Source organism: Eptesicus fuscus, chromosome 20 (assembly GCF_027574615.1).
Source record: "Eptesicus fuscus isolate TK198812 chromosome 20, DD_ASM_mEF_20220401, whole genome shotgun sequence".
In the NCBI taxonomy this organism is placed as follows: domain Eukaryota; kingdom Metazoa; phylum Chordata; class Mammalia; order Chiroptera; family Vespertilionidae; genus Eptesicus; species Eptesicus fuscus.
This window is the reverse complement of record NC_072492.1, coordinates 43,586,035-43,599,999: the sequence shown is the minus strand read 5'-3', so window position 1 is coordinate 43,599,999 and position 13,965 is coordinate 43,586,035. Positions and strand designations below refer to the sequence as shown.

At 39.8% G+C, this 13,965-nt stretch overlaps 1 protein-coding gene and 1 long non-coding RNA gene across 2 annotated transcripts in view; one reads left to right on the top strand and one right to left on the bottom strand.

The window, feature by feature from the left end:
• LOC114233351 (uncharacterized) overlaps positions 1-1,624 on the bottom strand; it is a 39,306-nt gene extending 37,682 nt beyond the window's left edge. The window contains exon 1 of the long non-coding RNA XR_008554802.1: positions 1,541-1,624. This is a non-coding gene — a long non-coding RNA (uncharacterized LOC114233351). The remainder of the gene's footprint in view (positions 1-1,540) is intronic.
• On the top strand, positions 409-8,981 carry KRT222 (keratin 222). Its single transcript, XM_008144942.3, has 6 exons — positions 409-504; positions 3,595-3,723; positions 5,299-5,519; positions 7,933-8,006; positions 8,190-8,325; positions 8,753-8,981. Exons 1-6 carry the CDS (start codon positions 409-411, stop codon positions 8,979-8,981), a joined length of 885 nt encoding a protein of 294 aa, XP_008143164.2.
• The last annotated feature ends 4,984 nt before the right edge of the window (positions 8,982-13,965 follow it).

Genomic DNA, 13,965 nt, shown 5'->3' with positions numbered 1-13,965 from the left:
GCAATATCTTGGGAAAACAAAATATAATTGTCCTTATACTATGCCTGATTTCATTCCCATGAGATAAATTACCTTTCCTTTTTTTCTTCCCGGAAAAAAAAAAAGTACTCAGTTTTATAGAGAACCAATTCAGACATACTGAGGATGTTTTCATTTTTGTTGTTGTTGTTCCTTTATGGAGGGTCTGACATTTCTACTATACCAACAACAGGAGAAAAGGGTTTACCAAATATTTGCATAATTAAATAGGAACACGGGAATTTCCATGGCTTGTGAAAAAGGAGCTCTGTGTCTTTAAGGCTCCACGGGGGCTCTGGGCTGGGAGGCAGACAGAGCAGCGCTGCTGCTGCAGCAGCGACTCATCCTATCGATAAGGTTCAGTTAGCCAAGGTGGAGGATGGGAAAAGAATGGAGCTGTCCCAGCTACTCAATGAGATCAGGGCAAACTATGAACAGCTCCTCACCAGAAATCAGATAGAGACCGTGCTCTCAACAAGGATCCAGGTAATGATTTCATACAGACAGACACCCTCCAGGATAAGGAGACAATCCATGTCTATCCAATTCCTGTCCCGGCCTCTCTGAGGTACAGTATTTCCTTTTCAATGCAGCATATACTGGGGAAGGAATTTAGGTTTTACTGCAATGTGACGGGGACAACAGGGGGAAATGCTGTGATTATACTGTTAAGTGACCACGAAATAAGTGTTGATTGATGCATTTCATTTTTATGTAAATTATGAGGTAACGATCATTAATTAACCATGGGGTCAACATACAATAAAATGGTGCACTCGTACCTCTCTCGACATCCTCCAAGGAGGAAGCATTTCAAATATCCTTCAAAGATAATACAGAGTTATTTATAGAGATAATTTAAATGACATCTTTAAAATGGCAAGCTTTATAGTACGATTTATTAGCTTGCACACTTTGTTGAGGAAAACGAAGTAAAATATTTCTAGATATTTGTAATGAGTTCAGTTTTGTTCCAGATCGTTATAAATAGAAATCATCTGGGCACAAGAACAGGGCATTCAGAACAATTCTGATATAAATCGGGACAATCAAACCCCCCCACCACCACCAATTGATAGATTCTCCACTTAGATTATAGCTTTTTGCTTTTGTGCTATAAGATGACACAATGTTTATAAATGTTTATTTCCAATATTTAGGCATGCTATATTTAAGTTTTAAAGACAAGAGAGAGCCAAGTTAAATAAGGGTTAAATCCTAGTTTTATAGACTTACTTTGTTTTAAAGTGACAAACACCTTCAGCAATTAATTAGGATCTCAAATCTTTAAACAAAGGTACAAACAAATATTTTAGAAACAAAGATTCAGAAATTCAAGGATTTTTTTTTATTTTTTTTTTCTAGTTTACCTACCATATCTGACTTCAAGTCCTATTTTGAGCACCCAAATACTGCAAGGAGTTTACTTAAGAACATCACAAAAAGGGGGGAAAGTATTGCTGGGAAATCATGGGACTTGACTCCATTCGCAATTCATTTTTAGTAATATTGTAAGTTTTACCTCTGGACAACATTGTCAGTCTTCATAAAGAATGATCAGTATCCTGGATTAAGCCGAGTCACTGGGATATTTAACTGTTGGAATAGTTCATTCACCTTTTACAAAGAAAGGGGGAGTGACAATTAATTTTAATGACAATTTCTGAAAATTATAAACCTAATAAACACTTTTTTTTGCATTAGTAAAAATACAAGTTATTTAGTTTACAAGTCACAATGCTGGAATGCATCAGCTAAAGCCAAAAAGCAAGACTACATACAGTACATTTTGTTTAGTCTTTTTAAACATATCTACCTTAGGGGATTGTTTTCAAAGAATTCAGAATCAGCTGAAATATATTCAAGAAAGCCTGTTTAGTTATTACACAATAGGGAGCTATTTCAGTTACTTATTACTATATAACAACTACCCCCAAAACTTGGAGTAAAGAAATCATTGTGTTCCCTCTCACGATTCGATGACTTGACTAGGTTCACTGGGGGTGACTTCAGCTGTACGTGACATTGGCTGGGACTGCAATCATCTTGGGGCACAACTGGGCTGGGTCATCCAAGGTGGCTCATTCATGGACCTGGCACGTTGGGATTTTTGAAAGGCTGGCTCAGCAGAGACAAATGTTTCTCTCTCTCCATGCAGCCTCGGGATCTCTCTCCGTCTGGCCTCTCTATAGGATCCCTCCAACAGAGTATGCAGATTTCTTACATGCTGGTCCAAAAGCATAGAACTGCAAGTTGTCAGGACTTCTTAAGGCTTAGGCCTAAAACTGACACTTCTGCCACATTCTACGGGCTAAAGCAAGACATAGGTCAGCCCACATTCAATGTGGAAGGCCACCACACGAAGACATCCATTTGGGGACGGGTGGTCCATTGCAGGCCATCTTCAGAATCTAGCTACTATCCAAGCTTCGCTGCCCATCCAAAAATCCAAAAGACCAACGAATACCATCGTTTTCATGCACTCCTAGCTCCTAAATTCTCAACACTTTCTTTGGTAGCTGCTCTGATGCTGCTTGCCTTTGCCAACAACGCTGAGAACAACAAATCAAAAGAAACATATAAATATTATCCAATACTTTGCCCTAAACTTCATTACAGACTTTCATGTACTGCAGTGTTTCCTTTTTTAAAAAATCTGTTGCACCACCATATTACATTTTTTTTAATTTTAAAATGCATTTTTATAAAAACATAAAAAGGTAGTAACTTTTGCTTCAAAATATTACAACCAATTTCATACACTGCTCCTACTGCTCGTGGGGCCAAATGTTCAGAATCCTGTCAAAAGATACTTTCATTGACTTTCAACATCAGTATTAGAACATTTAAAGCTAACTGTACAATAATCCATTTGTTATTTAATATGAGGACATTTAGAAAACAATTTTTAAGGAAGTAATTTTTTTGCTACTACTGTAGATAAACAAAATTAGCATGCCTTCTAAAAAGACCATATTGAAAAAGATAAATCAATAGTGGGTTAGCTTAATACTGAAATCTATTTTAGAGTTTCTAATGCCTGTGATAACTTCTCTAAATTATTCATAATATACTTTCCAGCAATGTTTATTCCCTATCTATGTACCCAGTCCAATAATTGATTAATTTAGGTTATATAACAGTTTATCTGCTTTTATAAAGCAACCAACAAGAAAATATGGGGGGAAATAGTAGCTAATTTCAATCATTATTCCTTATTAATGCCATAAATACTGGAAAGTTAAGAATCAGAGGTCTCAAACTTAGGTCCTGTAAACTGTTACTTTGTATTAAAATGGGTGTATTTTTTTTTCTGCATTTCATAGACTGCCATAGCAGAAAGAGATTTTTGAGGTTCGTTTTACATCTGAGAAAACTGAGGCTGAGAGGACAATGGACTTGCTCAAACATTTAAATGATTAGTAACGAAGCACTAAAACATACATTTATAATCTAACAACTTAAGGAAAATAATGATTCGATTCCCATGCTATTTTTCTATCATTGCTCTGAAATGCCTCACTTTCAAGAGTGCTCTTTCTTTTCTTGCTATTGTTGTTGTTGGCTCTCTTCTAGCTGGAAGAAGATCTGAGCAAAAAGATGGACAAAGATGAAGAGGCTTTAAGGGCAGCTCAAGCAGAACTCAAGGAAGCCCGGCGCCAATGGCACCACCTGCAAGTGGAAATTGAATCTCTCCATGCTGTGGTAAGCCTGGTCTCCAAAGCAACTGGCCCATGCAGTCCCCAGATGCTACTTGATTAAGGAGGCGGGGGGCAGGGGGAACCCCATTACCTTACAGTGAGAAACTCGCTGTGAACAAGAAATCAAGGCCATTGAATTCTACCCCAGGTCCTAGTTTAACTACCCCTTTCCCTCCTTCACTCCAGGTTTAGTTTGCTCCGATACAAATTAAGTGACCCTTGCTTATTGCCCTGTGGTTCTCTCATTGCTGGAGTGGGGAAATAGAGCTCTTGTCATTATCCAAAGTCACCACAGTGGAGAGCCCATACTTTTGAGATGTCTAATAAGAAAATATTTAAACACTTTCCTAAAATGCTTTTCATATGCATTCTGCTTTGGCTTTGTTATTTAATAGTCTATATTTTTAATACTTAAAAAAATGATAAGTTAATCACACTGCAGAATTCTTATTCTTATTCTTTCTTTAAATTTTTTTTATTGATTTCAGAGAGGAAGGGAGAGGGAGAAAGAGACAGAAACATCAATGATGAGAGAATCATTGATCAGCTGCCTCCTGCACGCCCCATCCTGGGGATCAAGCTCACAACCTAGTATGTGCCCCTGACCGGGAATCGAACGGATGACCTCCTGGTTCATAGTTATTATTATTATTATTACTAGAGGCCCGGTGCATGAAAATTCATGCACTGGAGGCGGGGGGTCCCTCAGCCCGACCTGCCCCCTCTCACAGTCCAGGAGCCCTCAGGGGCGGGAGGCGATCCCGTGATCAGGGGAAGGCGACGCCCCCATCACACCTCTGCTGCTGCCACTACCGGCAACGCAAGCCTCGGCCAGCCCTGCAGCCCTGGTTACCTGAGCCTCGGGCGGCCCTGGGCGGCTGGGCAGCTGCCATCCGAGGCTTGCCTGCCCCTCAGGCTGACCCTGGGTGGCTGGGGGGGTGAGGGGACTGGGGGACTCTGGAGACAGGCACGCGGAGTGGTCGGGCCCACCTGGGAGCGGGCCCAGACTTGCCGCGTGCCTGCTGCCCTGGTGGGGCTGAGGGGACTGGGCACCACCATCTTTGTGCCAGCGTGAGGGTCAATTAGCATATTCCCTCTTTATTAGATAGGATTATTTGACCACATAAATTATCAGAGGACTTATTTGAAATAGTAGGCTCTCTAAATATATATATAAAACATATTTTTTAAAATATTTGGGCCATACATAAAGCTGTAAGGAAACACCTCTCAATATCTTTTTATTGATTTCAGAGAGGAAGGGAGAGGGAGAGACAGAAACAGAAACATCAATGACGAGAGAGAATCATTGATCGGCTTCCTCCTGCACACCCTCTACTGAGGATCGTGCCCGCAACTTAGGCATGTGCCCTTGACCAGAATTGAACCCAGGACCCTTCAGTCTGCAGGCCGATGCTTTATCTACTAAGCCAAACCATCACCTCTCATCTAAGTGCTGTAGAATTATTACAACCTTTTTTAAAAAAGAAAAAACACAATAGAATGAAGACATTGCAAATCAGAATTCAGAAACTCATTGTGTTTCACTGATTCATTGATGAAGATCTATCTAAAACAGGAACGGGGCCTCGAAAACTCCCTGCAGGCCAGTGAGCAGCATTACCAGATGCAGCTGCAAGACCTGGAGGCCGTGATCGAAGGACTGGAAAAAGAGCTGCAGGAAGTAAGGCACGGCATCGAGAAGCAGCTTCAAGAGCATGAGATGCTTCTCAACACGAAGATGAGGCTAGAACAAGAAATAGCAACGTACCGCCGCCTCCTAGAAAAGGAAGAAATCAGGTACCTGATCCCATATGGTTCATGACAAGTGGCCAGGAATGCAAAGCCACTTATGTCATTGTTGACGTAACCAGATAAATTAAATCTAAAGAAATCAGCACCATGGCAGGACCACTGAGTTCCTACAATTAAACAGGAGCAGTACGCACTGCAAAGAATATGAGAAGTATTTCCAGCCTCCACAAATCATGGACAAAATAACCAAAGTCAGGGGCATAAGCTACAACAGGAGCACAGCAAGACTAGAACAAAATGTAAAGAATTACCAATCAATACAAAAATGAGCTTTCTAAACTTTCCCACTTTCCTTGCCACACAAACCTTTTAGAATTAGTCATTGCCTTATACGGACCGCCCACAAAGAAAGTTTGGAAAACTCTTACTACCACATCCCCCCCGAACACACACAAAAGGCCCACTCCCACCACACATCAAACACCAAAATATTACAACCATGGAAAGCAATGGTGTTTGGAGTATATGATTTAGAAGACTTCCAGATGTCCTGATAACAAAGGTAGCAAAGAGGAATTCTTATTGATTCACACAATTTCATAATCTGCAACCACTTATAAGGTCATATGGCTTTGAACATGGCACAACCTCCAATTTTGCATGTTCCCATCAAAACAAAACTATTCTTTTTTTTTAACCCTTTGTACGCCATAAGCATCAGTGTCGTGTGGGGATGGTTTCCGTTTTGGATGCGTGGCAGTTAACTGGTTAAATATATTTTTTTAAATTTTCAAGTACAGTCAACATACAATATATTAGTTTCAGACATACGACCCAGTGATTAGACATGTATATAACTTTTAAAAATCACCTAATAAATCTGACATCATGCATAGTAATTACAATATTATTGACTATATTTCCTATACTGTCCTTTACATTCCCATGACTATGCTGTAACTACCAATTTGTACTTGCCTCCAGCCCCCTCCCATGGGCATCTATCAAGATGTTCTCTGAATCTAGGATCTGTTTCTAGTCTGCTTGTTCATTTGTTTTGCTTTTTAGATTCCACATATAAGAAATCATATGGCATTTGTCTTTCTCTGTCTGACCTACTTCACTTAGCACAATACCCTCTAGATCCATCCATGTTGTTGCAGGTGGCAAGATTTCATTCTTTTTTTTTTTTATGGATGAGTAATATTTCACTGTATATAAATACCACTTCTTCTTTAAAAAGAAACCTTTATTCTTGCTTGCTTCAGAATTCTGAGACTTCTATAAAACTAGATGAAACTGCTTTAACCTATAATGTCTTGACACTCATTAAATCTTTGAAAAACGTAAATTAAATTCAAAATATACCACTTACTAGCAGAGTGAAGCCAGGCAGGTTACTAAAGCTCTCTGTGCATCAGTTTTCTCATCTCTAAAATGGGAACAATATTACCTACCTCATAGCATTGCTGTGAAGATTAAACAAATTAACATTTGTAAAGGGCTTAAAATAGTATTATGTAAATACTAGAGGCCCGGTGCACGAAATTCATGCACTGGGGGGGGAGGGGGTTGTCCCTCAGCCCAGCCTGAACCCTCTCCAATCTGTGACCCCTCGGGGGATGTCTGACTATGGGATCCGGCCTAAACCGGCAGTTGGACATCCCTCTCACAATCTGGGACTGCTGGCTCCCAACCGCTCACCTGCCTGCCTGCCTGATTGCCCCTAACTGCTTCTGCCTGCCAGCCCGATCACCCCCAACTGCCCTCTCCTGCTGGCCATCTTGTGGTGGCCATCTTGTGACCACATGGGGGCAGCCATCTTATGCGAGGGCATGACAGTCAATTTGCATATTGCCTCTTTATTATATAGGATACATATAATTTATTATTAAATAAAATAAAAGGTTGTGAATTTTATTTAATTCCTAATTCTTCAAAATATTGGTAACCTGGTCTTTAATATTTCTGTAATATAATTTTTATTATGCCATATTTAATATATATAAGAAAGTATCAAGAAAGATGTAATGAACTCCTGTGTATGCACTTCCCCCAGCTCAGTGAGACATACACAATGTTGTTGAAGTCTGTTCCACTCCTCATCCCCCACACCTAAACCACATCCCCCCAATCTCATCCTCCTCCCTCAATCTAACCTGGCTCCCAAATTTGATGCTTATTATATGAATATGTATGTATCCCTAAACAAAATATGAAGTTGTTTTGCATATTATTTTAACCTTTATAAACTTACTCTTTTTTTCACTCAATGTTGTACTTGGGAGATTCATCCATAAGGATCCAGTGTACCCTGAGTTCATTTATTTTCACTGCTAAATAGTATTTCAGTTGGATGAACATACTACAATTTATCCATTCTCTTATCAGTGAGCATTTGTTTCCATTCTCTGCTAATACTTTGTTGCTCCTATAATATAATTCTTTCCAATTTCAGATATTATGGTTGTATCCAAGGAGGAAAAAAAGAAAAAAAAACTACAAGTAGAGTTGGTTTTGTTTTACCTTCAGGTGAGTTTCTGATATAAATAAATTAACTTGAAAAGCAAAGTGCCATTTGTTGGGATTATAAATAAATTGAACACTCTAATGTAGCAAACATAAGCAATACTTAATAAATTTTAACATGTGAATTGACTGTGATAAATACTTCAATATTGTAATTTAATATTTCATAAATAAAAATTTTCACAGCCATTATAAATGAAATCTCTTTTTCAACAAAAGTCCCACAAAAGTGTGAGAATGAAAAGGTGGAAACAGTGACCAAACAGGCAATATTAAATGGAAATGTCGTGAAGGAGAGCACTGAAGCCCATGGTACTATTCAGTAAGTAAAGTAACGCTGACTGAGAAATAAAATAAACGTGTAAAGAAATTAACTTCAATCGAATAATCTCAGTAATCTTTGTTTGAATGTTTCCAAGCATAATTTTAATTTGCTGTGATTTTTAATCTGACATGAGTAAGCATATGTAAACAAAAATTCAGATAAAGGAATGCTCAATCCTTAATTCACCATTTTTAAAAATATATATAGCAACCCATGAGCGTTCCATAGAATTCCTTGAGATTATAGTTATGTGATTTCTAAAAGTATATCAATTATAAATATCATGATGTTCATTGTAAAACTTAAAATGTCAATTATAAATCATTCAAGCTTCTTGATTTCTTTTTCATATGGAATATATATTACATATTTTTTTCATACATCCGTACGTCTTCATGTAGAAAGGTTTATTTTATCATTTCAGGACAGAGAAAGTGGATGAAGTTATTAAAGAATGGGAAGGTTCCTTCTTTAAAGATAACCCTCGGTTAAGGAAAAAATCTGTTTCTCTTCGCTTTGATCTTCATTTAGCAGCCACTGATGAAGGCTGTTTACAGACTAAACAGGATAACCTACCAGATATAGAAGTCAGGCTTATCATGAGGAGATCATGCAGTATTCCCTCTATCAAACCTCCATCAGCAGCTCATTAACCCAAAGACAGGATTTGACTTGATTTGAAAATGACATTAGGATGGACCAAGGTGGGCCGTGCTGACCGCCTTCTGTCCCAAGTGGAAGTTTAAGTATGAATGTTACGATTGATGTGTGATTCTCTTGGGGGGGGGGGGTAAGGGGCAAAATTTCTCTGAATTTAACTATGGATATATTTTTTGGAAAGGGGAAGTACAAATAAAATCAGAAATTCAGTATGATTTCTATTTTATTTATCCTCCAAATAATCGTTTTTGTTCCCTTGAAATTTTATCAGAGATGGTAAGCATTAGCAGCTTAGTAAAATCTTTGACTTAATGCCTGAATACTCTAAGGAAAAGGGAGTGGTTTATCTAAATATGGTTGTACTGTGATAAGAAACACACTGAGTAATTCATCACGCTTCTATGGCTGGTTATATCTACAAAGATTTTTCTCATTGAAAAAGAAAACAATTATACAACTTTTAAAGAGGACTCTCTATTCCCTTAACCAAAAATGTTCCTTTTGAGTCAATCATTTGCACACTTAGAAAAATAACAGTTACTTTCCATGAGCAGTTCTGAGCAAAGCATAGAACATAGCCCAGTTCTAATTTGATTAAATAAAATTAACCTTCATCTGAAAGTGTTTTGTAGTCATTCTGTGATTTCCAGAAGAGTTACTTTATTCAAAGAACTTTAAAAATTGTCCTGTATCAACAACAACAAAAAAGAGGCCAGTTGCACATGAAAAGCTGATTACTACAATTTCTAGAACAATTATCCAACCTCTCCCCATCCCAGTTTTTCCATCTATAAAGTTAAATGTGATTAATTGGAGTATTTGGTGTGAGCATTAGGTAAAATATTACATAAAGTCTTATAAGTATTTCCTGCAATCATTTGTGTGAATTAAGATAACAGTATTGTTATCTAAGCTATGAGTATTTGCAGGATTTATGTTTTTAAATTGTTCTAAGTGTAATAAATATGGATAGAAAATATATTTATGAGTAAGTAGTGTTGCAAAGTTTTTTAAACAACCTAATTTGTTTAATACAGGTATATTTCTTTTAAGACCTTAAATAAAAAATACCTGTTTTAAACATTAGAAATTTATAGGCTATTAATTTTTTTCTAAATAGAAAATATGTTGAGTATCACTCACCATACTTTTTTCCCAACTAAAGAATTATCCAAGGGCTATAGCTATGTTAGCATTTTAGTACAGCCTTTTCAACCGAAACCTCTCTGTCTCTTTCTCTGTCTCTCCCTCTCTCTCTGTGTATGTCTCTCTTTCTCTCCTTTATTTCAACAACAACAAAAAGGTATATTTTAACCAGAAGAAAATTAATCTTTAACATAATACAGGGATATAGTTAAAATTTTCTTTCAATTACTTCAGATTTCTTTAAGGTTGCTTATTCTATTTAGGGAAAGGAATAATTTTGTTGTCAAGGATATAATAGCATGTTAAGTGCTTATTCTTGCATAAGCATCTAACCTAAAATACATCCTATATGTAAAAGTGTTTAATTTAATATCAGTTAAAAGCTACTTTCATTAAAGCTTTGAAAATGCAGTCATATAAGCTATTGTACTAAAGTTACTGTACTAGGCAACAGTAATCATAATGCAATGTATCTAGTGTAATTGATATGCAGTGTAAAAACTTACTAGTGGGCATCATAAATGTAACTGCTTATAATAGTAATTCCACTATGCAGCTATTGTTTGTAACGTATATTTTAAAATACAGTATTTGAATTTATAACAAAGTTTTGTTTGCTTTGGGGCATTTTAAATTGGGATATGAATTTACCAAAGTAAATGATACCACTACAATAAAAATTATAAAACTGGAACATGAACTCTAAATCTGCATTGTGTTTGAGTTTGAGACATTGTGTTGAGTTTAATTGTTCTAATATGGTTAGTTCACTTGGGGAATGACAAAACAGTAATCATGGCGGAGAGAGAATTTCTTTTATAGTTTTTATATATATATGTATATATGTTTTATTGATTTCAGAGAGGAAGGGGGAGAGAGAGATAGCAACATCAATGATGAGAGAGAATCATTGATCGACTGCCCCCTGCACACCCCACACTGGGGATCGAGCCTGCAACCCAGGCATATACCCTGACCTCCTGGTTCATAGGTTGACGCTCAACCACCACTGAGCCATACCGACCAGGTTGTAGTTTTTTAACAAAAGAAAAAATACGAATGGTATATTCTAATTAAAAAATCAAAATAATCCCATAATCCCATAAGTATAACAGCCAGAATTTACAAAATGCTTACTCTGCTCCTCACACGGCACTCAGCGTGCTTGTACATAATCACTAACGCTTACAACGATCCTACAAGATGTATAATGCTACCCACATTTTGTAGATAAAATAAATTAATATTCTTCCATTATTTGGGAATAATTAAAATGTATGCTTCTATAACAAAATACCAAAATAAAGAGTAATTCCAATTACTAACAATTGTAGCGTCCCTGCCCTGGCACTGTCACTAATTATCCATGTAACCAGGAAGGAATTACTTACATTTCCTAGCCTCAATTTTCACACTTGAAAACAAAGGGAAAGATGGTACTTGGGAGCAAGCCTGCCTCGCGGTTGCTTGAAGTTATATACGTGTGAAAATATTTGACAAAGCACTACTCAAATACACAGTACTATTTGGATGAACTTGTCACTGGGAGAGAAGAATTTCTGAGAACAATTATAGGTGACGATGATTAAGTAATAATTTAAAACACAACAGGTAATGAGAATTTTTTAAATTATTTGTTTGCTTCCAGAAGAGTTACTGTTTCCCAAAGAGGTACCCAATTTGGACTGCCCACCCGAGGACATTTTCCCATTGATTTTTAGAGAGTAGAAAGGAGGGGGAGAGACAGACACTCTATCCACTAAGCCAAACTAACCAGAGCTCTACCATAATAGTTTTTAAAGCACAAAAATGTTCCCCAGAGTCAAAAATGCATAAATTATTTAAAAGTGTCAAATGGAAACATTATGGTACATGAGCTAAAATTATACTGTAATTAAATAATACGCATAGCCCTTGCTGGTGTGGCTCAGTTGGTTGGGTGTCATCTAGTACACAGAAAGGTTTCCTGTTCAATTCCGGTCAGGGCACATCCTGGGGTTGTGGGCTCGATCCCCGTTGGTGGAGGTGAGGGAGACTACCTCTCGATGTTACCTTCTCACATTGATGTTTCTCTCTCCCTCTCCCTTCCTCTCTAAAAATCAATAAAAAATATTTAAAAAAAACAAATATCAATAAATAATATGCAGACACATTACTCAAATTATCAACATATGAAACAAAAAAAAGTTTGTGCAAAAGGCAGAATTGAGTTCTGTGTTTACAAGTTATGCTCAGTATGTACACAGATTGCCAATACTCATGGACATCCTATATAATAAAATCCTAATAATGCTAAGTGTCCAGTCATCCAGTTGGCCGTTCAACCAAAGCATAACATGCTAATGCTATGCTGTTTCAACTGCTCGCTATAACGTGCACTGACCACCAGGGGGCAGACGCTCTGACCTGTAGTTTAGCTTGCTGCTGGGGTCCAGCCGATTGAGACTGAGTGAGATGGCCAGACATGCCCTGGAGCCCTTCCGCAGTCCCTCCCAATCTAGGACCCCCCTCAGGGGATGATGGAGAGCTGGTTTCAGCCCTACCGCAAACAACCAGTTGCTGTGACGCCCACTGACCATCAGGGGGCAGATGCTCAATGCAGGAGCTGCCCCCTGGTGGTCAGTGCTCCCCCACAGGAATGCCACTCAGCCAGAAGCCAGCTCACAGCTGGCGGTGATGGCAGGAGCCTCTCTGGCTTCCACAGCAGCCTCTCCGGCAGCACTAAGGATGTCCGACTGACGGCTTAGGCCCGCTCCCTGCCCTAAGCCATCCGTCGGACATCCCCGGACGGCTCCCGGACTGCGAGAGGGCTCAGGCTGAGCTGAGGGATCCCCCCCTCCAGTGCAGGAATTTCATGCACCAGGCCTCTAGTATTACAAATAAACATTTTGAAAGAAGGTATATGTGCAAATCACCACAAGCCTTTTCCAGTTTCCCTCACACACTTAGACCCTAGACCACCCTAAGCTAACTTTGGGCCGCACCTCAATACACATTTATTGAGCATCTAACAATGGGTCAGGCCTTAGCAGACACTGGCAATGTGAAGATGACCAATGCAGATGACTGGACCTTTGTTTGCAAGACCCTCACCGTGCATTAAAGAGGACAAACACGCTCGGGTACCTTGGATCAGGTACAGACTTCAACAAAGATGTCAAAGAACCATGGAGTTGAGAGGAAGGATTATTGCGGGGGTTTTGGGGGGGTGGGGGTGGGGGGGACAGGAGGGCATCAGAAAGAGACCTGTGAGCTGGATCCAAAAGGACAGATGAGTTTAACCTGAAAGCGTGGGGCAGGCATTCCCATCGATGGGCACCCAATGAGCCAAGACCACGTTGGGCAGAGACCAGTGGCACCTCGGCTCTGCAAGGGCACCCAACCCAGGGGATTCACACATCGCTGGGCCTCGGCTCGGAAACTAGCGGCAATTGCACCAGATTCGACCTTGGGGAAACGGAAAAAAAGCCCGAGAGGCGCCCGTGGGGACGGACACCGCGCTTCCAGCCTCGGCGAAAGGACACAGCTCGGCTCGCTTAGAAAAAGACCTGGCGGGGTCGAGGGGTGGGGATGGCGGAGCTGGCGCGACCCGAGCCTGGCCCGCGCGGCCACAGTGGTTCCGGGGCCTCCTGCCCCGGCGACCCCCGCCGTCTTCCGGCCCCGCGCGTGGGGTCGAGGCCGCGGCTCCCACCGCCCTCAGCGCAGCCTCGCACGTCCCCCCGCCGCCGCCGCCGCCGCCCCCGCCCCCTTCCCGGCCGCCGAACGCAGGCCTCTCGGGCGGGCGGCCCCCTCCGCCTCCCCGCCGTGACGAATCGGCGCCCGCCTGGAAAG

Coding starts and splice junctions, on each gene's coding strand:
- KRT222 (XM_008144942.3), top strand. CDS start 409: ATGGAGCTGTCCCAGCTACTCAATGAGATCAGGGCAAACTATGAACAG. Junction 505..3,594: donor TGCTCTCAACAAGGATCCAG/GTAATGATTTCA, acceptor GCTCTCTTCTAG/CTGGAAGAAGATCTGAGCAA. Junction 8,326..8,752: donor GAAGCCCATGGTACTATTCA/GTAAGTAAAGTA, acceptor TTATCATTTCAG/GACAGAGAAAGTGGATGAAG.